The following is a 26110-nucleotide window of genomic DNA, read 5'->3' on the forward strand; positions in this document are numbered from 1 at the left end:
GGGGGAAAGTATTTAAAATATTTATCGAGCATGAAACCATAAAATTTGTAATACATTTTAAAACACTGCATGGTTAGGGTTGCAAAATATTTTGTGATTAAACAGAATATGATGGATGTGTTGGGTGAAATATGACCTTTTTGATCCCTTCTTACTCTTTTAACTTTTCTAAACATTATCAGTATGATACAGGTTGAGTATGCCTTATCCAAAATGCCAGAATTTTGGATAATGGATTATTCTGTATTTTGGAATATTTTTATATTTCAATGAGGTATCTTGAGGTATCTTGCATTTATGTTGTATAAGCAAGCACATGCAATACACACAAATATATTTTATTTGTGTATGAAACAAGGGGCCTTATTCTGGTCTGTGCGGCCGGAGCCGAATATGCGGCCAGGACCGTGCGTCCTAAACCCCGCCTTCCGTACGGATTGCTCACTCTGTCCGAATGCGGTAAGCCACTGACCGCACGGAGCACGAGTGGATTTCTCATGTATACACCTCCTCTATCTCTGTTAACCTCCCCCATCATTCGATGGTCGCATACCATCGAATGCAGGACCGAGCGGTCAGGCAGCTCCCGCGAGCTCAGACCACTCTGGCATTTTTCCGTGCAAAAGCAGGGATCTGGGTGGGCAGTTGACATCCGGCAATGTCATATGTCCGCCCCCTACACGTGCGTCACGGCCGCATTACCATACGTACGCCCAGCGTTTTCATGGGAACGCCCATGAAGCGCAGGGCGTATGCATATGTTAATGAGGCCAAACAGCCCGTCACTCCCCTCTCCTCCCCCTGTTCGTAGTGTAAACAATTCATGCGGAATTTGGATGTATGTCCCTTTCGCACATGCGCAGACACAAAACATCGGCGGAACGAACGCACGCAGACAAATCCGCACCAACCAGAATAAGGGCCTAGGTTTTAAAACATGAAACAAAGTTTGTATACTATCTCAGACATTGAATTTGAATGCCAAGCAATCATGTCCTTGCACAAATTTAGTGCCAGCTACATGTTTTTCCCCCAGAATTGCCAGTTACAGATGTCCCCAATAGGTGTTTAGCAAAAAAGAAAAAATAAGAGTACCTTTTTTGAGACTATGGTTTTTAAAATAATTTGGATAATGGATATTTGGATAAGGTATACTCAACCTGTACATACTGTATGGTACGCATCTTTTATAAATAAAAACTATAGTATGTAAAAATACAGAATTCTAACCAAATAGTTTTATCCCTAGTGAAAAATGTATGTATATGTTATATTGTTGTAGTTAATTTCATAATTGTCCTTCAAGGTAAAATACATTGAGGACTTTCTTGCTACAAAATAAACGTATGTATTAAATTAGTGTACCATCTAATTTACACAAAGGAATATTATAATTCAATTAATTACTTGACCTGCATATTTTTATATTATAACCCCATTGTCAATGGAGTTCTAATATTCTTATAGCTGAAACATCATATTTTTTTATATTTAATTCCACATCATTGTGATGAGGTTTTATTTTTCACAAAGTTTAGACAAGCAATTAACCATTTAGTCATAGATTCCTCTATGACTAAATGGTTACACTTGCCAAATTGAAATCATTGGGTAAATGTATTTATAAATGAGTATCAAGTAACTCTTTCATGTTATTTTAGAAAACATGTACAGTATCCTCTCCTCCTGATGATAACAATTTGTATGTGTGTTCAAAAATGTATATCAATTTGCTAATGTTATACTTAAATGTATTTTCATTTCATATTGCTTAAATCTTAAAAATAATGTCAATATTTTATTTGATACAAAGCATGTATATAAGGGGTTCAAGTGATCCAGACCAAAAGTAATCCAATTTTTCTAAAGAATATTTTAATACATAGTTTGAGATACAATAATGTGTGTTTTTCCTTAATTTATATAAAATATAACATAAAAACCAGTTTGTTTTAGTACTTCATTAGAATTTTTAACACAGGCATAATGATAACTTGTATTTTCTTTGGGAAAATATGCTTGAATTTTCCATTACTTTTCTTTGAAATTATTTATAATTAAAAATATGTTTAGATTACATAGATGTTTTCAAGCCATTTTCAAGCAATAATAATTAAATTGGTTTTAATTTTTTAAATAAGGAGATTTTACCTTAATGTTAAGCTCAATAAACTGTTAATTTAGTAAAGGAAAACTTAATTTAAGAGCTTATTCTAAGAAATACTATACATAATTTTTTGTAAGAATATATAAAAAAGTATAGTATGCAAGCAAAAATGGGATCTAAAACATTAGTGCTATTAAATGATAATACATGCTTATTATAAGAAGCATCTTTTTTTCTCCAAAATTTAAATTAATAATTTGAAAAGCATTGCCTACAAATTGTTTACCCATTTAAAATGTAATGACTCCTGTACATCGGATCTTATCATATTTTTCCAGAATAAAGCAAAATTAGGTAAAATATGATTAAAGTAAGAAAAATAATTTTACAGAACAAGATATTATTGCCAATTAGTGATTTAATTAAATCATCCTTATTTGTTTCAAGGAATATTTGTTAATCCATTTAATATGTATTCTGTCATTTTTTTATTTCATTATATTCTAATTTTAAAAACCAGGAACAATTATTTCAAGTAAAATGAAAATAATATACAAATCTAGAACCTTTATTGAGAGAAAAGAGTGTTGCTTTTTTTGTTTCACATCAGTTTTCTTCAATAAAACAAAACAAAAATTCAGCTCTTTAAAATTAAAATACCAAATAATGCTGGGATATCTGCAATCAGTAACTAGATTCTTCTTCGAGTATCCAGTAAATTTCAAAATGTATTTAAAAACTAAGGAGCACTTGGTGGCCAGCAACCAAATTACAACAAATGTCATTGAGTAGCAGGAACATCGTGTTGAGGGTAGGAATGTCTGTAAATCCTATATTAGTAACAAGGCAGTGGAATGAGTTTAGAACAGAGTCCACTCTCTGAAGATGGGTGTAGTAATTCTGTAAAGAACATACTCATTTTTCTCGTAGAGATGCAAAAAATGTTCTTCTCTGAAAGCAAAATAAATTATTAAAATAGTTCATCCTAAAAAGTAAAAAACAAAAATAATAGTTAATACATTCCATAACATTATTATATGTTATTATACGGTCACAGAAAATAATAAAACCATATTTTCTAGATAAAAAAATAAATAGGATATAATCTGCTAAAGGCCATTTTGTGTGAACATCAACAATATTCTAACTTTTATGTGATTTACATGTTAGTAAGACAAACTGATCTATACATTTCCAAATATATTAACCACTGGAAAAAAAGCATATATTCCTGAATCACCAGTTTCTAAAGATGTTGCCCATTTAGAACAAGTGAATAATGTGGTTTAGATGGTTAAGAACTATAAATAGATCTTGTAAACCACAAACTTGTGTTTTATTAGCTTTTGTGAAGCAAGTCAAAACAAGTTAGATGAAAATTCTTATGTATGCACAAGCATTGAAATTAATCTCTTATTTATTTTAATACTGTTTACAAAGATAATAAAAATCACTGAAATAAATGAAACAAATACAATTAATGTGAAAATCTCAAGCTTTGGAGTTTACTCAGTGGGCTTATAGAGAAAAGCTCTAAGATTTGGACACCAGAATGCATGTGTAAGGCACAAAGAAATGCAGGATCAGTTGAAATACATCTGAAAACTCTTGCGAGATGTCATCGACTGAGCTTTCAGTTAATTTTAGTGACGTTTCTATATTTAGCACACACAATAAAATGAATTAACACGTTCAAGAGGCCAGCATGTTGGACAAGTGATTAGTATTGTTTCACAGCACTGTATTCTGGATAGAATTAAGAATGCTATTTTATCTTAGTGGAGTTTGCACCTCCTTCCTGTGTTTGCATACATTTCCATTGATTTTACCATATCTACATTTCTGTGTTATATTGAATATGCAATGTAGACTCAACTGGGGTCTGTTGTGAATGAATGAAAAAGCATTAAGATATCATTCAACATAATAGGTAGGCAATATGGGGGTTATTCTGGTTTATTCGGAGGGCCGATGATTTGCTTGTGCGCATGCACTGGGTGTGTGCAGTGATGGAGAACAGAGTGTTTGCCGGGCGCACTCACCCAAGAATGCAGACGTGGGGTGGCCGGCCAGGGGATTCGCTCATGGGAATGCCCAGAATTTCATAGGCATTCCTATGAAAATGCTGGGTGTTCCCATGCAATTCATTCAGTGATGCAGGTGTGGTTGGCAGGTAGCTGGATGTCAGCTGCCTGCCCTGTTCTTGTTGAGTGTACATGCATATTTAAGTGTCCTGATAGTCACTTAGATATGTGTGCACCTTCCACATCATTCGATGATCGATGACCATCGAAAGATGTGGGTGTTTCCCCATAGGCTGTGAATGGATGTTTAACATCCATTTACAGCCGTGCGGGGGAATTTGCACTATGAATAGGGGGTGGTGGCATATGCGAATGGTGGGCAGGTGAAAAATGACACGCAGCGCTGTGTGTCAACCAGAATAACTCTCTATATAAATAATAATAAATAACTTGGAGCTTCTGCAAAAAAAACCTTTAAAATTAATTCATGGAATTCCAAAAACAACTGTTTCAAATATTAGAATAGGAAAAAAAAATTATTATTTTGTCCTCATAAATTATAATAATTGACCAATTTTAGAAGCTTGGATAATTTACATGTAGCAGATGCCCTCTCAGTTGAATAAATTACAAATTATGTTACACTTACACATATAAATTATACAGAAAATAATAATGTTATTTATAACAGCTAGAGTTGTTATGTATTTAAAGTGACACTAACAACTATAAACTGTGAGAGAAAAGAATAGAGAAGGGGCCGAATCTGGTTCTACTGATCATTGTATAGAATGTACATACTGTATAACAAATGCTACAACAATTCTGATGGGTTGCTATAGTAATATCTCCACCGGTTCACTTCTCCAGTTTTTTTCACTGATTTTTAAATCAACCCCTAAGTCAATATACAGTAGGGTACTTAGATAAAAAAAAACTAATGATTGGTGGAACATATAGCATTCCTAATTAATTTAAGGTGTTAGTGTCCCTACACTGTGTAACCTATAAGTAAAAAACATAATAAATTTAAACATGCCACATATTGTTTGCTTACCTTGAGTCTGCTCCTCATACTCTAGTTGTGTTGTATTCAGTTTCATGTTTGTTTAGTGACCCAATGAGGCAGAACCTGGAATGTTATGGCTATTTCATTCAATGTGTTTGCATAAAACAGATTACATTCAGATATATTTTAAATTAACAAGTCACAATACAATAAACACAGTGGCATGCAAAACACATTAAAAGAAGAGAGAGTTTTTAAGAGATATAAGTGATTTTAATGTGCAAAGAAAGTATGTAGTGCATGTAACCAAACACATAAGCACAAATATGCATGCATTACAAACACAGATAAACATACACATAGTGCTATAACATCCAATGGTTCATGGAGGGGATAATTCCCTAAAAATGTTTAAATAACTCTAATTTACAATCATTCAGTGTGCATTACATTATAAAAAAGATATTTGCATTAAAAATTACTGATTCATAAAACAGAACCACGTGTAAAGTCTAGCAATATTTAATAAACAGTACCCTTTATCTGAGATTAATTTGAAAAAGTCTCATATGCTAGTATGATATTACATGCATTTAGGGATATGGCAAGCTTTGAGATATAAAAAAAAATGTGCAATCCATATAATCTAAAATAATCATTCTCCAAAAATAAAGTCAATCAAAGTAAAATGATCTAAAAAATATTGGTCTATTTCTATTTTCATTTATAAAGCATTTAAGATAAAATACTTTTTTGTTCGGAATTTTTTTTTTTTTTAAATGACAAAAGAATATTTTATTTGTTATAAAAAATGGCTGTATGCTTATTCTACCGTAAGTAATTTTTTTCATGTGTTGTTTTTCTACTCAGGAAAAAAAAAAGAAGGTAATGAAAAGGAAATGATCAAACAAAAATATGAACGTAAGTAAATTTTTGAAGATAACAGCAAGTCCTTAGGTAACAGTCTTCATCAAAAATTTATTGATACTGACCGCTGGACAGCTTTTTCATGTCTGGACAGCCTGTGACTTGTGGTAGGGACTTCCTCAATTTCATCAATATCACATGCGTCTGCAGCATCCTGTGAATAACTATGCTTCATTACAAGGATGTTTCTTCTGTTCATAGGCTGTAAATTGGTTTTAACAGGCTGGTTTGGTGTGTCTGTTATTATGGTAGGTTCCCTTGTACTAAGGTTAGTACGGCTTCCCTTAATGCTAGACAGTAGTGATCCACAGTGATGGTCATGAATGCATTTTGAAGATGATCTGCGTAATTTATGGTAATTTTCAAAATCATCTGCCACATCAGCAATGTCAGCTGCAGCTCCAGTACCTCTAAGAGTGCATAATTCATAATGAGGAGGTTCAAAGACCTCCTGGAACACTGTTTGGTCAAAGTCTGTGTTCCTTTGGACAAACTTTTTACGAGGTTGCTTGACCTGTACGATTACTGATATAATTATGAGGATGATAACAATGCAGGAGGAAACACCAATAACTGTCCCACCGGTATTCGTAAGCTGGTCCAAAAGGTTTGATTTTCTTTTTTCTGCAGGTTAAGAAAAATGTAGTGTGTAGTATTAGTTGATGTGATTTAATAAAAACATTTTCATTGTTATTGGTTAAAACTGTATAATAATACTTAATATATCTAAATTAAAAAATATTTTCTGACTATATATACAGTATGTCATCTAGCCTCTGCCGCTTTGTTGAAGATTCCTGGCAGGAGTGCAATGACAGGTTTCATACAACTCCTCTAGCATTAGGTATCTTTTTTGCTGAAATAGTGTCTCGATGAAACAGTAGGATGCACCATGTGACTGTGCTGATTAATTTGATATATGGCATAATGACATAAGGTATCTTTTATATATTTGTGTGCAACTGTATAAGAAGCACTATGGAACTTAGCATGGAAGAAGGTTACAGCTGCTGTATCATCGCAGTTCATTTCCAGAATCAGATACAGTTGCACACAGATATACAAGTGTAGTATATTAAATTTATCAGCAAAAAAGATGCCCAATGCGAGTAGATTCTCAAGGGACCTGACATGCCAAGAGCAACTATTTGGTATGACTGCAGCAAAGATGTGTGGGGACTTATATATATATATATATATATATATATATATATATATATATAGAGAGAGAGAGAGAGAGAGAGAGAGAGAGAGAGGGGGGGGGGTTGGCGGCACTCGGAATAATAGGAGACCACACAAGGCTTCTACCGACATTTCTGTGCCTACTTCGGTAGAAGCCTTGTGTGGTCTCCTATTATTCCGAGTGCCGCCAACCTCCCTCTACATTATCAGTCTCCAGCCGAGGTTTACCCAGGAGGGCACCGGACCTGTTGCTGTATTTATACACAATTATCTTTGGAGTTTCTTTTGGAGTGCCTCTTAACAGCCAAATATATATATATATATATATATATATATAAAACAAGTGGGGGTAGACTTTGTTGTGCGCTATACCTAAAGAGTCAGCTGCCCCTCCGATAGAGCTCTCCTGTTAGTGAGGGCCTAGGTGTACAAAATAAACAGATAGGGGTTATCGTAGTGCGCTAAGATTGTTACCACCTAGCCAATCAATACATATATACAATTGATCAACACAATCTGATCATCTGATCAGGCATAAAAATCTCTTGTCCTTTTTTGAAATGAGATGTAGAATTCATTTGGACTTGAAATTCGAACTTTAAATAGATGTAGCATGCTACATCTGTACATCTATGCAGTCTCATGTTGGTGCTGTGCACAGCCATATATTTCCTGGAGATTTGTGCATTTTCAGATATCACAAATAACATGTAGCCACCATGAGTGCAGGGAGTGCAGTTGCTATGAGACTCACAACACCTCTGGGGCCGCCTTTCCCCTGAACCTACAGTAGCTGCAGAGACATAGAGAATGTGGCAAAAGCTTGACTGGCATCTGCACTCCTTCTGTCCCTCCACACAATCACTATGATGCAGCACACTTCATCCCAACTGCTTATCCAAGTGGAATGTCAATGACGGTGCTGTCTGGCAGAGCCAGATTCTGCTGGACTCTGAGATGGACAGGGTAAAAATATAGAGTGCCCTGGAGCTGTACCTTGAAGGTAATTTGCTTCAGACTGCGGACAGAGGCAGTTGGAGGTAAATCCATATTGTAGGGGGGGTCTCTCTAATATAATATTTCCTCTGTGATTTGGTCTGATATACAGTACTTTACAAGGCAATTCACATAATTAGGTACTGTACATATGTGGCAAACATAATCAGCATAGAGCATGTTTCACTGTTTGTGGGAGTAGACTTTCCTTGCCAATTGCGGACATTTACTGTAAATGGGTAGTATTAATCTCAGTCCTGCACATATGAGATGAAATTTGCATACCTTTAAAATGACCAAACAGCCCACAGAGCAGTGCTAATGTTAATATATGCAACTTACCTTGGACAAAATGTTCAGCATGTAGCAATATTATTAATGAAGGAAAACATGGCTCTATTTCTGAGTCAATGATAACCTTTTATTTTGGATTGTTTGCTGGAGAAAGAGGTTATTACTGTTTCCTTATATTTAAGAAAAGGGATACTAAAGAGAAATCACTGAACTTAAGATTGCGATAAAAATGAAATTCAATGTGGGACCTGTGTATTGTCTGAACTTTACACCATCAGTGTTCGGCTGCCAGTGAGGTGCAGAAAAGTACTGCCTAGTGGCAGGGAAAGGGTGTATCCTAGCTCAAATCTAATTGAACTGAAAAAAAAAAGCTGTCCAGGATTTGTAGGCTACATGAAAAAGCAGCCATTATTTACCCTGCAAGCAAAAAAATTAAATGTATTTTCACCCGTGCATTGCAAAATTATTTGTTACTCACTGGGGGAAATTTATTAAGATGTGAATTCTATTTCACATGGGTTGTTGGCATTCTCAACCAATCAAAATATACTTCTTATTTATTTAGCACCTTCTAGAACAGGGCTGGGCAACACCGGCCCTCCAGATGTTGATGAATTACACATTCCAGCATGCCTTGCATCAGTTTCAGCATGGCCAAATAGCAAAACTAATGCAAATCATCCTGGGATGTGTAGTTCACTAACATCTGGAGGGCCGGTGTTGCCCAGCCCTGTTCTAGAAGATAATAGATAGTATCCGATTGGTTGTCCATAGAAAAATCCCATGTGAAATAAAACTCCCATCTTAGTAAAATTCCTGCACTGTTTTTTTATTTTCTCCTAACTCAGAATCAAGTCCTACAGTATGTATCCAAGTAACATCATAACTTCACATTTAAGTAACGATTACTATATATTTTTGCTGTAAATGCTGTAAATCAATCCATATTATATATTACCTTTGCAGTGGTTTTCATCCCAAGGGTATACACAGTTCTGAACGCCATTGCAAACCAATGTATTATTAATGCACATATTACTATGACAAAAAAATGAATTTGCTTCACATGGAGCTAAAATGAGAAATAAAGAGATAGGTGGGGGGGGGGGAAGCAGAGGGAGAGATTAAATTACGAGCAGAAAATAATTACAAAGTATGTATCTATAAGTAAATACAGAAGTCAAATTACAAACTGCAAAAAATTACAAATCAATTAATTATATGTTAGTAGGTGATTACTCCAAATAATATGTTGTAAAGAGTTTAACTTCATAACTATATCTTACTAATAATGCAAGTCAATCCCTTTATTCATTAATTATTATGCAATTTATGTGATTGAAGCTCTTCATGGCACATTTGTCAAAATTCTAATTCTGTACTTTATTGTGCGTATTATGTAGTGTGTTTGCACAATTTTGCTTTCCCATGGTACGCACATGACACCTTTTTTTCATGTTGCACTGCCAATCAGAAAATATAGGGGGCCATTCTGGTTGATTTTGCAGCCTTGCAAGTCCACCAAACCCCGCCTTGCAAATGGTGGCCCGGGCCACCAATGGCAATTCCCTCATAGGACAAGAAAAAATATAAATAATACAGCGCTGGGTTTTTTCTTAAATTAGTTTATTACAATGTCTGAATTTAATAGATAAAAATCTGGATAAAAATATCACACATAATACATTTTATATGAGAATTCTCTTGAAATAAAAAATCAATAAAATTATTGATGAAATATAGATTTTCCAGCTAGCATTCAATGTTATGGAGGATTAATTTTGTGTCCAAATCAACACCAATTTGCATATATTTACCATATAATATGGATATCCTTGTTTGTAAAAAAGATGTATACAAAGTCCCGGTGATTTCCCAGTAGTGGATTCCCAAACGTCACACAGTGGTGGAATGATGCAGTCCTTAAGGTACGGCAATACTTGATTTTTGTGGCTGCAGAGAAAATCTCAACTGTGGGATCCAATATATTAGTGGTGAAACTGGTCCGGATACGGTCTGTTGTGGAATTCCAAGGATTTTGGCTGAAGGGGTTGTGAGATGGAAGGCTCTCCAATTGAATGCTGGAACAGGGATGCTGTAGCTCAATGCGTTTCGGCGTGTTCACATGCCTTCTTCAGGACTGCATCATTCCACCACTGTGTGACGTTCGGGAATCCACTACTGGGAAATCACCGGGACTTTGTATACATTTTTTTTCCAAACAAGAATATCCATATTATATGGTAAATATATGCAAATTGGTGTTGATTTGGACACAAAATTAATCCTCCATAACATTGAATGCTAGCTGGAAAATCTATATTTCATCAATAATTTTATTGATTTTTTATTTCAAGAGAATTCTCATATAATCACATGTATTATGTGTGATATTTTTATCCAGATTTTTTATCTATTAAATTCAGATATTGTAATAAATTATTTTCAGAATAACCCCAGAGCTGTATCATTTATATTTTTCTTGTTCTGTATTCGTTGGGAGCTTTACACTCTCCCGATACAGCAGCTTTAGCAACACTGGTGGTTCCCTCTCTCTTGGTACATAGGACCTGTGAATGGATGTTACACAGTAACATCCATTTGCAGCCTAGTGGGATCCACCCACACAATTCAATGGTCTGCACACATATAAAAATGACTCTCAAGTCATTTACATATGCGTGGATGCTCAGGAGGAAGTGTGCGGGCAGCTGACCTCCGGTGATGTCAGATGGCCACCCCCCCCCTCCTGCAACAGCGGGACATTTGCATGAGAACACCATATGCAAATGGACCGGGCCGCCGCCCCATGCCCCTCCATGGCCCCACGCCTGCACACTTGGGTGCGTGCGCCTAGTGAAAACCCTGTTCACCATGACGGCACACACTAGGCATATGCACATGCACAGAAATGACCCTGAGCATGTGCACACCATCGAGCCCCTTGCAATCGAAGAGGTCCGAACGAATTAACCTTAATACGGTCCATAATGTGAGAGTGTACAAGCAGTCTTGCATGCTATGGGACAAAAGTAATATGTCCCCACCATCGACAAGATTGTCCATCATATAAGGGTATACCCGTGCTTAAAATCACATGATCTTTAAGTTCAGTGTAGCGCACCACCGAAAGTGGCTATTAAGCCTATTATCAATCGGACATGGCAAACTGTCCAGAAATTACACTTGATATCTACCAAACAAGTATGGTTTTTAAATAGATTTTTTTTTTAAATAATCTGCACTATTAAAAAATTTAATTTTAGCGCATAGTTTTGTTTAATTTTGCATTCAGTTTTTCACTTAACCCAAGTAGTGCCCATGGGCCTAATGCAGAGTTAAAAATAAATGCATCTGATTGCCTAGTAACAGGAACTTTAATGTCATGTTTATCCAGCAAAGTTGTGTGCAATTTATATTCTATAATATCCTCCTCCAACAAGCAAAGCAAACTAATCTATAAATTGTAACTAGTCACATCTGGTCTTTAGTGAAACAGGAGTAGATGTATGAAGCAGTGTTAAGGGAGGAGAAGTGATCCAGATGAGAGATGGGCGATGGCAACCAATCAGCACTGAAGCAACATCTATAATTTGCATAAAATAAAACATACAGAGCAGCCCATTGGTTACCATGGGTCACTTCTCCTCTGCCCACTTCTCCTACTGTATCAATGCTTCATAAATCTTCCCCACAATTCCTTGTAATTACTTTTTAAAGTTTTTGAGAATAATCTGGGTTTAAGCAATCAGGGGTCTATATAATTATAAGGCAGATTTTTCTTTACCTATGTGATAGTTTGGTGAGTTGGTGTGAATTAGTATCTAGTGATTAAAATATCTAGTAATCAGGCCTAGGCCATACCCAGAGACTATTCAGTACAGTATCTTGAATAGTCATAAATAACTTCCCACATGTTCTTCTACTGCACAATACTGTCTGCACCAGTCAATGACCAAATTAGGATTCAACGGATAGATGGAAGCTTGGTAAATTTAGATGCACAGAGCCCCTAAACACTGCATCTACAGCATCTAGCAACTAGCACTCCTACTGTAGTACTGTACATATCCACCCAAATAAAAAATACTCAAAAGAGGATACAGAACAGTTGACTGACATGGAAGAGAGAGTGAGATTTCTCCTCTTATGTTAAATACTAAACAAGTTGCAAAAATGTTTGACCTATATACCAAATCTAGTAAGCCTAAATTTCAGCAGTATCATTCAATTTCTTTATGAGTGGCTTATATGGAACGTTAGTTAAATATTAAATGGATGGAGAAAGCACTTTCGGGAGATAGTATTTAGAATAGTAAAGAGACTGCTTATATGGGGCCCTATTCAGTACTGATCACTTATGCAATCAGATCCTCAGTTTCCTTATTATCAGAAAACTGCACATGTGCAGGACCCATTCAGCGCATGTGCAAACAGTTCCAGTGTTCACAGTATAGCGAATACATCTGACTGATTGACAGGCAAAGCATTCAGAGATATGGATGGCTTTGCCAGGATTGCACAAAATGAATGCATGTCAATCCCATTTTCTAGGAGTGGTGAGGTCAAGGACTGTGTCATTGGCCTTGCAAGAAGCCCTGTGGTGGGCAACCTGAATAACCTGAGGCTTGCCGTTGTAGATGACCAACATGACCATTGGTTGTGAAGTTGATCCAAGACTAAGGGGGGTATTCAATCACCGGCAACCATCTCCTGATGGGGGAGATGGCCACTGGGCCCTATTCAATGCTGTCTTCCTTGACAGCATTGAACAGCGGAGCTCGGCAGAATGAGCCCGACTTCACAAGCAGTCAAGCTCATTCTGCCAAGAATGGCCAGGAAGTGACGAGCTCCCGGCTACAGCTCGCCACTTCTCGGCCGCAGCTCGTGGCCACGCTCCCTTCCTGCCATGCTGCAGATGGGACATTGAATCCCACCTGCAAATTCAATGTGACAGGGTTTCGGCTGCCATGCAAGTTTGACAGCCATGATCCCAGATTGAATACCCCCCAAAACTCCATGCAAGCAGGAGTTTAACATCTACTGCATTTGCTTTGCTATAGTTGCTGCAAATAGCTTTGCAAGTGTGATCCATACTAAAAGAGAGCCATTGTGCTGAAGAACCCTGGGAACTTGTGAGAGTATTTTGATCACAAACATATAGTCAATAGACAACATAAATTGTGGATTTCGTTCCATAGTTCTGCATCTCCCCATCAAAAAATTATATTTAAGATCATTTAGTACATGCTGCATCCCCTTGTTTAACTTATGAAAAAATAACTGTTAGATGTAGACCTTGCAATATATTAGAAACATATTTACTGTATTTAACAATAAGGTACCTGGCCAGATGTCCTATCTATTTTTATACATCTTAGTACCACAAATGCTACTAGACATGTACAAAAGTGCCATCCACAGCATTTCTCTACCCATATTACAGTAAACAACTCAAAATATTTTTCTTAAAACATAGTGCTACTTATTTGGTTCATATAGCCTAGTATCTTCTAATACAGAGGGGTCTTCAACCTGTGGCCCGGACAGGACTGCTTGCAGGCAGGTTATGTATGGGGGGGCTGTGCTGACTATCTATGGAGGGTGTGATGTTATGTGCTGAGTACTGGGGTTGTCGCTGACTATATATGAGGGGGCTGTGCTGTCTAAGGTAAGCTGTGCCAACTATCTATGAGGGGGTCTGTGCTTTATTGGGGGCTGCACTCTCTATCCATGAAGGGCTGTGCTTTATGGGGGGCTGTGATGTCTATCTATGAAGGGCTGTGCTTTAGGCTGGGTTGCAATGTCTATCTATAAAGGGCTGTGCTTTATGGTGGGGCTGTGAAGTCTATGGGGGCTGTGCTGACATTGGGGGGAGCTGTGATGTCTATGGTTGCTATGCTAAAAACTGAAGTATACCTTAGTGACCCTTGGACTTCGTTGAATTTTCTAATGTGGCCTAAACTGTCTTAAAGGTTAAAGACCCCTGTTCTAATATCTATAAACTAATGAGCAACTCATATACAAAAAACATCCATAATACAATTGCTAATAAAAATTTTATGTTGTCACATTGGAATTTTATGGCCTCTGACCACCCTCCAATCTGTTACTGGTGCACAGAGGAGTAGCTTTATGACATGGTGCCCAGAGCAACGGTATGTTTTGTTACACCCTCTGATAGTAATGCCCCTTACACATTATTCCACACAAACCGTAATGCCCATTACATATTATGCCACGCAATCCGTAATGCCCATTATATAATATGCAACACACCTAATGCCCATTAAACGTTATGCTACACACTGTAATGCTAATTAGACATTATGCCACATACCGTAATGCTTATTTAACTTTATGCCCACCTGTAGTGCTGCATACACACATAATGCTCCCAGTAGCGATGCTTATACATATTTATTTATTTATTAACAGCTTCTTATATAGTGCAAACATATTCTGCAGAGCTCTACAGAGAATATTTGAACATTCACATCAGTCCCTGCCCCAGTGGAGCTTACAATCTATATTCCCAACCACATGTACACGCACACACAAACATGCTAGGGTTAGTTTGTTGGGAGCCAATTAGCATACCAGTATATTTTTGGATTGTGGGAGGAAACCAGAGTACCCGGAGGAAACCCACATAAGCATGGGGAGAATATACAAACTCTGCACAGTTAGGGGCATGGTGGTAATCAAACCCATGACCTCAGTGCTGTGAGGCAGTAATGCTAACCATTAAACCATCCGTACATATAATGCCCCCTGTATTGCCGCTTACAAACATAATGCCCCCACTAGTGCTGCTTACAAATATAAATCCCCCCTGTAGTGCAGTATACATAAATAATGCCCCAACTAGTGCTGCTTAAATGCATAATCCCCCCTGAAGTGCCTCTTACGTACATGCATGCTTGTTGCCATGGGGTTACATTATCATTGCCAGGGGTTTCTTTCTAGTTGTCAGGGGTTCTTGCTGATTGTCGGGGAGTTACATGCTCATTGCTAGGGTAAGTGACAGGCTTGTTGCCAGGGAGGTTAAATGCTTACTGCCAGGGGATTTAAATACTCATTGCTAGTGAATGTTACAGTATCTGTTTATTGCTAGGGGCAGTTACATGCTCTTTGACATGGGAGTTACATGCTCGTTGCCAGGAGGTTAAATGCTCATTGCCAGGGGTTGCCAGGGGGGGGGGGGGGGATGCTCATTGGTAAACTGCTCCTCCCCAGCTCCTGGAGCTTGAGCTTATCAACCTTATGCCCCTGCTGGTGCATGTTAGACAACAGGTAATAAAGGAGAGATAGTGGGGGAGAGAGAAAGAGAGGTGGAGATGATGTTACTGTGCAGAAGGGATTTTTCTCCATAAGTGTTACTAAGAAGGATTTTTTTTAAAATGTAATGCAATTGCATTTAGCACAAATTTCATGAAATTATCTCCTACAGTATGTGGCATTCCTGACAAATACCTCTCTCCACTCTAATCTATCCTCAATGCAACATCCAGGCTTACCTCACCAAATGTACTACATCCACATCCCCCTCTAACAAGCCTTACACTGGCTCACTCACTTTCAAGGGCCTCACCGACTCATTTACTTCCCTTTACATTCCCATCCACACTATTTGCTCCATTAAAGCACACAGCCTTTTCTGCCAATTGGTTACTTCCTCTCACTCCTGCCTTTTTCACGTGCTGCTCCCTATCTATGGAATTCTCTACCTCTCCCTTTTCAGACTCTTCATCACTATACAAAACATTAAATGGGTTTTCAAGACAAACTTCATCAAACCCAGCAAACTTTCATCCTTACCCTCTGTTAAATGCTCACTTCTACCCATTCTGTATAACTGTGTGCCCCTCTCCTTATAATGTAAGGTCTCACAAGGGCCCTCTTCTCTCATTTGTGCTTCCTTCTTTTACCGAACCATTTTGGCATTTTCTTCAATGGCTTCTAACCCTTTGGTTTAATGCCACCAAAATACTTCTTTATTATTGTCTGCAAATGTTTATATACCCTATAATTGTCTTATACTGTCTTGAACTGTAACTTTTAATTTTCTTGTTTTCTTTACACATTTATGTAAATGAGTGATGTGTATCCCTTGTGGTGCTACATAAAGAAATAATAATAAATATATAAAAAATGAATAACTGCTTCTCACCTCTGAATAGTTGTGTCTTAGTTTGCACACAACACAAGGCTTCCGTGGCCTTATATCCTAGCTATAAACAAATCAATGTGTAAGTAGTGGTGTATTTAATGGTCTGGCCACCCCTAGCCACAGCATTAATGGCCACTTTTTTTCTTATGGAATTTATGTGGTGCTCTGCATGTTGCAATTAATAATGCTCATTATTGATTTTGCATTGAAATCATAGGCATGATGATAATGTAATTTATCAATTATGTATTTATTGTATTTATTAACAGTTTCTTATATAGTGAAGCATATTCCGTTGCACTTTACAACAATTGATTTTTTGTTCATGTTTTGCATATAAAGTAAATCTGTGTTTCTGTAAAATGTTATTAAAAAACAAGTTATGAACTGTTTGCATGTGAACTTTGCTGACAAATATAATTTTTTGCATATCTCATAAGTTTGTATTAATATCATATTAGAAACACAAGTCTGGCTGGTTGAAAACATTCTAAGACTGCAAGTAATGAGATGTACAGCAGATGGCAGTGTTTGATCATAATATAATGTTTACAGTACTGTACTTCTATTTATGGCAAATTCAATATCTATAGGAATACTGTATCCAATCTTGTGTATCTTCCCTTTGAAGTAACTAGCCAATATTCACAACAATTACATATCCATTTTACATATCCAGTAAAATTCATTTTGAATGCTACAAGCATAATAGAAAAGTAGAATTATGACAGTAAATTTTTAAAGCATTTATCTTTATATGTAGAAACATCTCCATAGAATATTTTTTGTGCAACTCTGTAATTCAAATTGATTGACTTCTAATGTGTTTTACATGCAAGGCAAATAAGTAAACTATTTAAATTCATGGATTATGCCAAATCAAGAATACTGAAATTCCAATTTATAAATTATGGCCATTTTATTAAAACCAATGGACACAATTGGTAATCATACAGGAGCATTGCAACTTAGAAATGTAATTGATTTTGTGATAGGTTAGATTAGATAGTTTAGTTAGGTACTTGTGTAATAGCACAGCGCCCGGCTACGTTACGTTTTCAGCATAGGCTAAGCTACGCTGTCAGCGTAGCCCAATGGCTGCCTAGCGTAGTTATTCCGCGGCAGCCCAATGGCTGCCTAGCGTAGTTAGCGTAGTGACTCCACGGCAGACCGGTTCTGTCCCCGGCATCCATGGCTCTGTCCATGGCGTCCATGGCAAGCCTAGTGAGCCTAGGCTCTCACCCGGCACTGGTAACCGCCAGATCCCCTGCACGTAACGCATCCCCTCATGGGAATCGCTGTGCTCGCCACGCTTCGGGCTGGCGTGGATAGAGGGGGTGTTTCAGGAACTCATATCTGACAGGGACGCTGACTACGCTGACCGTGGGAACACTACGCTACTTCTGCCAGGCATGCTGACTATGCTTACTATGCTAGCGGGAACACTACGCTACTTCTGACTGACTATGCTAACTACGCTGGCTGCCCAAACAGTACACTGATTTTGACTGGGAGGCTACGCTAACTACGTAATGGGCGCCAGGCTATTACACAAGTACCATTAGTTAGTTTGTACATTATTATTTTTATTGAAGGTTCTTGCATTTCCAACAGCTATTTATAATGTCTGTATTTTGCTTTAATGCCTTTAGTGTGAGTTATTTATCCCAAACACATACATACAATTGTATGTTTTTAGTGTGCACCATGAGAGGATACAATTAACTAATATTTTATCTGTACTTGTACATATAGTGAATAAAATAATATATTCAGTAAAAACAGCACTTCAACAGGGCTTTACAGCATCTATGTAGAGGCAGCATGGCCCATGCTGCCTCTACATAGATGCAGGGAAATCAGTACTGCCTCAAGCATCCTCAGCTACAGATGAAGGATCTAAAGGAAGCTCCAGGAGGCACTGTTTACATACTGTACAGGCAGCAGATTGCAGATTAGGGCATTACTGTCAATTACCGCCTTGTTGATGCAGGTGCAAGGCAGAACCTGCTGGATCCAAAGAGGCCCACCACACTGCCGATTCTACTGCATCAGCCCTCTGATACTCCATATTGCTGAAGTCACAGCCGGGGGGGGGGGCGTCGAGTGTAAACGCCGGCCTTATCCTGTTCACAGAAGCTAGCTGACATGAGTACACAGTTGTAGAGGCTCATCATACTGCCGACTCCTCTGCATCGGTCCCCTGCTACTAATTTCTAGACGCCGAACTTCTTTGGCTCCCTGAGACTTATTTCATGTTGATTGCAGTTGACCCTATACTCGGATATTGGAACACAACCTGCCTACATTGACAAGCTGCTTAGAGTATAAGCATCTGGACATATAATAAATTCTGATACCATACCTTAACCTTATAAAAACTGTTCTTCCGGTGACTCTCCTATTTCCTCCCACTAGTCATAGTGTTCACTGTCACCACCACTTCTATGTTGAAATAACTCTTACCACATAAGCTCTTTTGGCTAACACACCATTACATTTACCATATTCTACTGCCATAGCTCAAATCTATATCTGATCATTTCTTTAACTAATATAGTATTTCGGTACTTGTTTCCTAGCATGGCGCCCATCGCATACCATGCCATAACGTATGCCATGGTATGCGATGCGATGCTATATTTGGGTAATTGACCCGGAATGTACAATTAAATATTGCATAGCATCGCATGCCAGCAAATGGCATGCGATGCAATGCGATTTTTCATTGTACAACCACCCTGATGGGTGCTTACAATGTTAAATGCACCCCCATTGTCAACGCCACCCCCACTATCAAAGCCAACCCGAAGCGTGGCAAGCGCAACGAGCCTGCGATGGGCGGCAGTACGTGTCCTCCGACCTTTTCATACCCCCATTATCCACGTCGGCGTGGAGTTGATTTTATATAGTGTGGAGAGCGCAGCGAGCCACCGAGCCTGAAGCCTGGCGAGCGCACGCGGAATACATGTTAAGTAATCCGCGTCCCCTCGTGGGGCTCGCTGCGCTCGCCACACTATATACAATCAACTCCCGCCGATGTGGATAGTGGGGGTATGAAAAGGTCCGAGGACGCGTACCGCCACCCCTCACGGGCTCGCTGCGCTCGCCACGCTTCGGGTTGGCGTTGATAGTGGGGGTGGCATTGACAATGGGGGTGCATTTAACATTGTAAGCACCCATAAGGATGCTTGTACAATTAAAAATCGCATTGCATCGCATGCGCTATATTGCATGCTATGCGATGGAAATCGGGGGCGCCGTGCTAGGAAACAAGTACCAGTATTTTTTTATGTTTACAATATAATTAATTGCTTTATGTCCCCTATTGCAGTAACCTTTATATAAGTGTTTAAACCCTTTTGGTTCAAATTTACACTAGTGCAAACTATTTACTTTATATACATTGACAATTTTCATACTTTCATAATGTCTGACATCATTAATGTAGCTGCATAAATGTCAGCAGCAGTTTCACTATTGCTCATACCTTACCAGGAGAACAAATTTAGCCATATAATGTCTCGCCTTGACCTTATTCAGGCCTCTTTAAATGATATGGAAGTACCTCCTCTGATACAAGATGACTCTGAGATTGATGAGCTTAGTGATACAAGCCTCAGCAAATTCCCTATTTCTGATAAATCCACAATCACTGCTGAGATTGCCACTTGTGAATCTTTTTCCGATCTGTGTCATGTGTGTAATCCTCCCAGTTTATCCCAGGATATTTCAACGCCAACCTTTCTCATGACACAGAACACATACTACAACATGGTGAAGATACCGGTGGTGTCTCCATATTGGTTACATCAGAAGCCATTGATTGATAAATATTCACTCTATATAGCTTGCATGTAGCTCTGCTTACTTTTGGAATGTTGATCTTAAATCTATGGCGACTCATTCCACCCCCCACTGTATTCATATTGCCTATGCATGCAGGTCTGTTTGAGGCAATTACATGAGGAGATAGTAAACTATTTAAGATCATACAGTTTTTTTCTCCTACTTGACATATGTTTACCAATTTGAGGATGAGTCTTGTGCAGTTACATTTTAGTTACAGTTATGCTAATACTTGATAGATGACAGCCAGTCATGATATATATTCATATATATACGAGGATGATGAGGCGGCACTCCAAGGGTTTAAGAAGAGACTGACACAATTGTGTTCTGCTTCCAACGTTTCAAATCTTTTACTAGATTTTTCGTCAGGGATCCCTGACGAAAAATCTAGTAAAAGATTTGAAACGTTGGAAGCAGAACACAATTGTGTCAGTCTCTTCTTAAACCCTTGGAGTGCCGCCTCATCATCCTCGTATCAATACAGCCCTACACCAGAGCTGGGGGAAGGCAACCAGGTTACTTCACATCAAGTTTACGGAGTGCCGGTCCTTTGGACAGATTTATTCATATATATATATATATATATATATATATAAATGTATAGTTCCAGTGTAGGTCACCAGAGAGGGCACTCACCACCAATAGCAGGTAAAAAAGTTGATTTATTTGACAGAAGTCAGCATAAATTTGTCGACGTTTCGACCCCGGAGGGCCTTTTTCAAGACAGAGAAAAAGCGATGCAGTGTGTCACCAGTAGAAGACCAGGAGTACACTGATCAGCTCCAGAAACCCATATATACCTTAGCCAATCAATTAGAATTAGACATCTAGCCAATTATGTTCAAGCATGTCGTCACCAGGGGGGTGGCTTCATTACTATAGTAAACACCTATGGTCACATTAAGTACACAAACGCCCAGGAGTAAATTTACAACATTATCGCCAGGGAATCTGTATAGTCATCGGTAAAACAATATGTATAATTACCAGTGAGGCAAGCGGCAGCGTGCCGTATCATGTGTGTGCAGAGTCCCCGCTCTGCTCAGTCTCTCCGGCTGTGTTTACCGGAAGCAGGAAGTGCGCGCGTCATCTGCGCTCCACTGACACTCAGAACCCGGAAGTATGCGGGTCAAATGCGCTCCAGCGCTGTTATATGGATAAACCAATGACTATTATAGCGGTGTCAGTAGATTGAATAAAAAACGTAAAGTACATGCAGAGTTTGTTGTTGTATGTCCACCAGACCTAGTTACCATGAGGCAAACAATCTCTTGCTGCTGCACCCAGGGTGGTCACATGTGGTATCAACACAGAATCATACAGTGTACATGCTGTGTGTCGACTAACTGTCAACAGTGGTTAACTCCATTCCAGGTTAAATCTGGCTCAAAACCGGGTCCATACTATTGTACCTAGCGGTACCCGGGAGCCCAGCTAATTATCACCCTTGGATACCACGGACATTATTCATGTCGACACAATCTGTAATGGACCAATCTTACACGCCATCCTCAGGCGTGATATGAATTCTATGCTACCAACTGGGACAGACTGTGTTAACTTTAGTGACCAAAGGAATAATATAAATAAACTTTATACCAAAGTATGAAAAAATCTGAAAAAGTATAAAAAGATGAACAGTAGAAAAATTGACTGAAAAAAAGGGCTAGCATGGTTGCTACAAAATTATCTAAGTTACGCCAATATATATGGGTTTCAGGCTGATTAAATTCAACAGACATAAAAATATATATTAAAAGATGCGGGGTATGCCTATGCGAATATATCCCAAGGTCAAAACCTGGGGCATAGTCACATCTGCAAAACCACGCACCACATCACTGGTTACCGACACCCTGATACACATCAGTTTTAGACCAAAAGAGGGTTATTGCAAAAATATATTGAATGAGTTGTTCTCATTCAAACCAAAAGGGTGAATAGTATTCAGGTTAAATATCCATCGTGCTTCCTTTCTTTTCAGAATTAATTCCCTATTGCCACCTCGGGGTGGTTTAGGGACATAATCAATTAACATGCAGCGTAGGGTGGAGACTTGGTGTTTCTCGGTCATGAAGTGTCTGGCCCCTGGTTTATCAGTTTTACCCGTAGACAGTGCAGTACGTATCGAAAGTCTGTGGTTCGCCATTCTCTCGCGAAAATTACGAGTGGTCAAACCAATGTAATATAATCCACATGGACATGTGAGAAGATATATTACATAGTCCATAGTGCACGTGAGCTTATGCTGAATTTTTATCTTTTTCCCTGAATGGGGGTGAGGGAATGTTGGTCCCGTCAACATAGAGCTGCAAGTTGTGCATGATGGGCAGCTGAAGCAACCAAGCTTTGTATTTCTCAGCCAGGATTCATTAGTAGCTGGTGGTTGTGCCAACGGCCGCATTAGTAATTGTTTAATGTTAGGACTTCTCCGGTAGGCACACATAGGCGGTGGTGAGTGTTCCAGTTTGAGTGATCGGTCAGATTTCAGAATAGGCCAGAATTTTTTGATCATCTGAGTAGATTTTTTTGACGTGTGATCAAACGTGCTCACAAATGTCAAGCGATCTTCACGTTTTTTCTCCACTGTTTCCTTATTGATGTTCGTGTGTCTTATCATAGCCTTTTCCAGGCAGCGCTCAATGCAGGTGGTAGAGTACCCTCTCTGAAGAAAACGTTGTCGCATTTCATCAATTTGGAATGATGTCTTCTGCGGGCATGTGTTTATTCTTAACACCCTTAGAAATTGTGACACTGGGAGACTTTCTTTCAAATTTGCTGGGTGTTGGCTGGTCGCTTGTAATAGGGTGTTGCGGTCAGTACTTTTCTTATATAATGTAGCCCCCAACCCATCTCCATCACGAAAGAGTGTCACATCGAGGAAGTTCATTTTCTCCGAATCAATGTCGAAGGTGAACTTCACTGGTTCATCCAATGCATTCAGAGTATTGACCATCGACACAAACTCATCTCTAGTACCAGACCACAACATAAAAATATCGTCAATGAATCTAAAATATTTAACAATATTGGCACTGTATTGTGTATAGATGTATTTTTTCTCAAAGGCTGCCATAAAAATATTGGCGTACGCCAGTGCCAGGTTACTGCCCATAGCAGTCCCGTTGTTCTGCCCATAATATTTAGAATCATACAGGAAATGATTTTTGGTCAGGATCAATTCGATTAGGGACATAAGAAAGTCAATAGGTGGTGTGGTATGTCCAGTCTCCTGCAGGCTATTGCACACCTCCTGTATACCTGTTGTGTGGGGGATAATGGTATACAATGATTGTACATCCATTGTAGCCAAAAAGCAGTCATGGGAAGTCATCACTATGTCAGAGATTTTAGACAGAAAATCCCCAGTGTCTCTCACATAACTGGGTATCTGTAAAACCATAGGCTGTAGGAATTGATCGACATATATCGCAAGGGGCTGTAACAGTGAACCCCTTGCAGATATAATTGGTCGGCCTGGCGGTTGCTCGAGCTTTTTGTGCACCTTTGGCAAGGTGTACAAGATAGGAGTAATAGGATGGTCCACTTTGAGATAACCAAAAGTTTTATCATCAATTAATTTGTTGTTAATTGCTCTGGTCAGTATCTCGTCAATTGTTTTCTTAATGGTTGGTGTAGGATTGCAACTTAGCCTAGTATAGGTACTTGTATCTGCAAGTTGTCTTCGTATTTCAGAGTCATAATCGGTCCAGTCTTGCACAACTATGGCTCCGCCCTTATCCGCTGGGCGGATCACTATGTTATTATTAGTTTTTAGGGCTTTAAGGGCTAATCTCTGCTCATAGGTTAAATTGTGGAACTGAGGTTTATCTGGGGTCAGATCAGTCATTTCAGTCATGAACATGCGAGAAAAGGTTTTTATGCTGTCATTGCGTGACATAGGATCAAATGTGCTACGTTTGGTACATTTATTAAGGCAATCTGTGTCTTTATTGGTCATAGGGAAGTGTTCCCTGAGTCTTAATTTCCTACAAAATTTGTAGTTATCCACAGCAAAGTCAAATTTATCATGTTGGGAGGTTGGTACAAATGACATACCCAATGTGAGCACAGATGTTTCGGCGTCAGATAATTTATGGGTGGATAGATTAAAGATTAGATTTGGTATTTCCGGGGTCTTCCCACTTTTCTTCCACCCACCCCTCCTCTGTTGGGTCCTAAACCTCTTCCTTTTTGGGATGGTGGTAGACCCTGGTCTAAAAAATGACCCCTATCGGATCTATAGTCAGAGTTCTCGCCTTCTGAAGATGAGGCAAAGGAGGATCTGTCAGTCTGTGCTGTCTGTCGATTGGACCTACCCCTATATGGGCGTCTGCTACGTTTGTCCACTGAGCTGCCTGTAAGCCACCTGTACACTTGGTGATTTTTGTAGTCACTATTTACAATTTCAAGTTTTTTACGTTTAAATAGCACAAGCTCCAAATGGTACGCCTCTACCTGATTCTTAAGTTTGTCTAGCCACGGTTCGGTTTTATCTGCAGTCAATTTTTTCAGAGATTGGGTTTTAAAGGTCTCAATATCAGCTCGCACCTGTTTCAATTCTACCCCTACTTCGGCTATCACAAGGAGTAAGAGGTCAGCTGAACATTTATTTAGTACACCGCACCATTTAGCACAAAACGCTGGGTTGGTGCGCCCTATAGTGGGGACATTTGAAACTCGAAACCCTCGGGGTATTTTTTTGTTTCTGTGATAATCACTGAGAAACTGCCCATGTAGGAGGAGATCTGTTTCCCTTTTTCTAAGTCTTAGATATTTGTAGTATAAGTCTGGTGAGGTCTCAGCTGGCAAATCTTTAAATTCGTGCTGGTCAAAATAAATTTGCTCAGCATCGTCATCAGTCAGAGAAATTAGTGTATTCTGGGCTGCTGCCAGGAGATCCTCATCTAGTACACAAATGCCTGGCTGTGACATAACAAGCCCCTGACACAAATCAGAAATCAGGAATACTATGTGATGGTCTGGTACCAGTACATCAAATGCATAAACACAGTGGTGCCGGACCAGTGATGTATCATAAAAACAAAACAGATATAATGAAATATCAGTGTAAGCCAAAGGACTCACAATGTTAACACACTCACTTAGGTACAATACTTAAATATACATATAGTGATTTGAAAAATATTTTTTCTATTATCCGATAGGTGCAGGACAAGAGACTATCCAATCCGTAAGATAGCCCTAAAAACTAATAATAACATAGTGATCCGCCCAGCGGATAAGGGCGGAGCCATAGTTGTGCAAGACTGGACCGATTATGACTCTGAAATACGAAGACAACTTGCAGATACAAGTACCTATACTAGGCTAAGTTGCAATCCTACACCAACCATTAAGAAAACAATTGACGAGATACTGACCAGAGCAATCAACAACAAATTAATTGATGATAAAACTTTTGGTTATCTCAAAGTGGACCATCCTATTACTCCTATCTTGTACACCTTGCCAAAGGTGCACAAAAAGCTCGAGCAACCGCCAGGCCGACCAATTATATCTGCAAGGGGTTCACTGTTACAGCC

At 38.7% G+C, this 26110-nt stretch overlaps 1 protein-coding gene across 3 annotated transcripts in view; it reads right to left on the reverse strand.

Moving 5' to 3' along the window:
* Window positions 1-856: 856 nt before the first annotated feature.
* Window positions 857-26110, reverse strand: part of NETO1 (neuropilin and tolloid like 1) — a 137589-nt gene continuing 112335 nt past the window's right edge. The window contains exons 8-11 of one of the 3 annotated variants that reach the window (XM_083187726.1): window positions 9498-9611; window positions 6133-6691; window positions 5189-5263; window positions 857-3092 (exon numbers count right to left, since the gene is read on the reverse strand). In XM_083187726.1, the coding sequence (XP_083043852.1) occupies window positions 5203-5263; window positions 6133-6691; window positions 9498-9611 (734 nt within the window). In that variant the 3' untranslated portion in view covers window positions 857-3092; window positions 5189-5202. The remainder of the gene's footprint in view (window positions 3093-5188; window positions 5264-6132; window positions 6692-9497; window positions 9612-26110) is intronic. The other 2 variants (XM_083187725.1, XM_083187724.1) reach the window with 2 other exon arrangements.

Source organism: Crinia signifera, chromosome 5 (genome assembly GCF_055691185.1).
Source record: "Crinia signifera chromosome 5, ASM5569118v1, whole genome shotgun sequence".
NCBI lineage: Eukaryota > Metazoa > Chordata > Amphibia > Anura > Myobatrachidae > Crinia > Crinia signifera.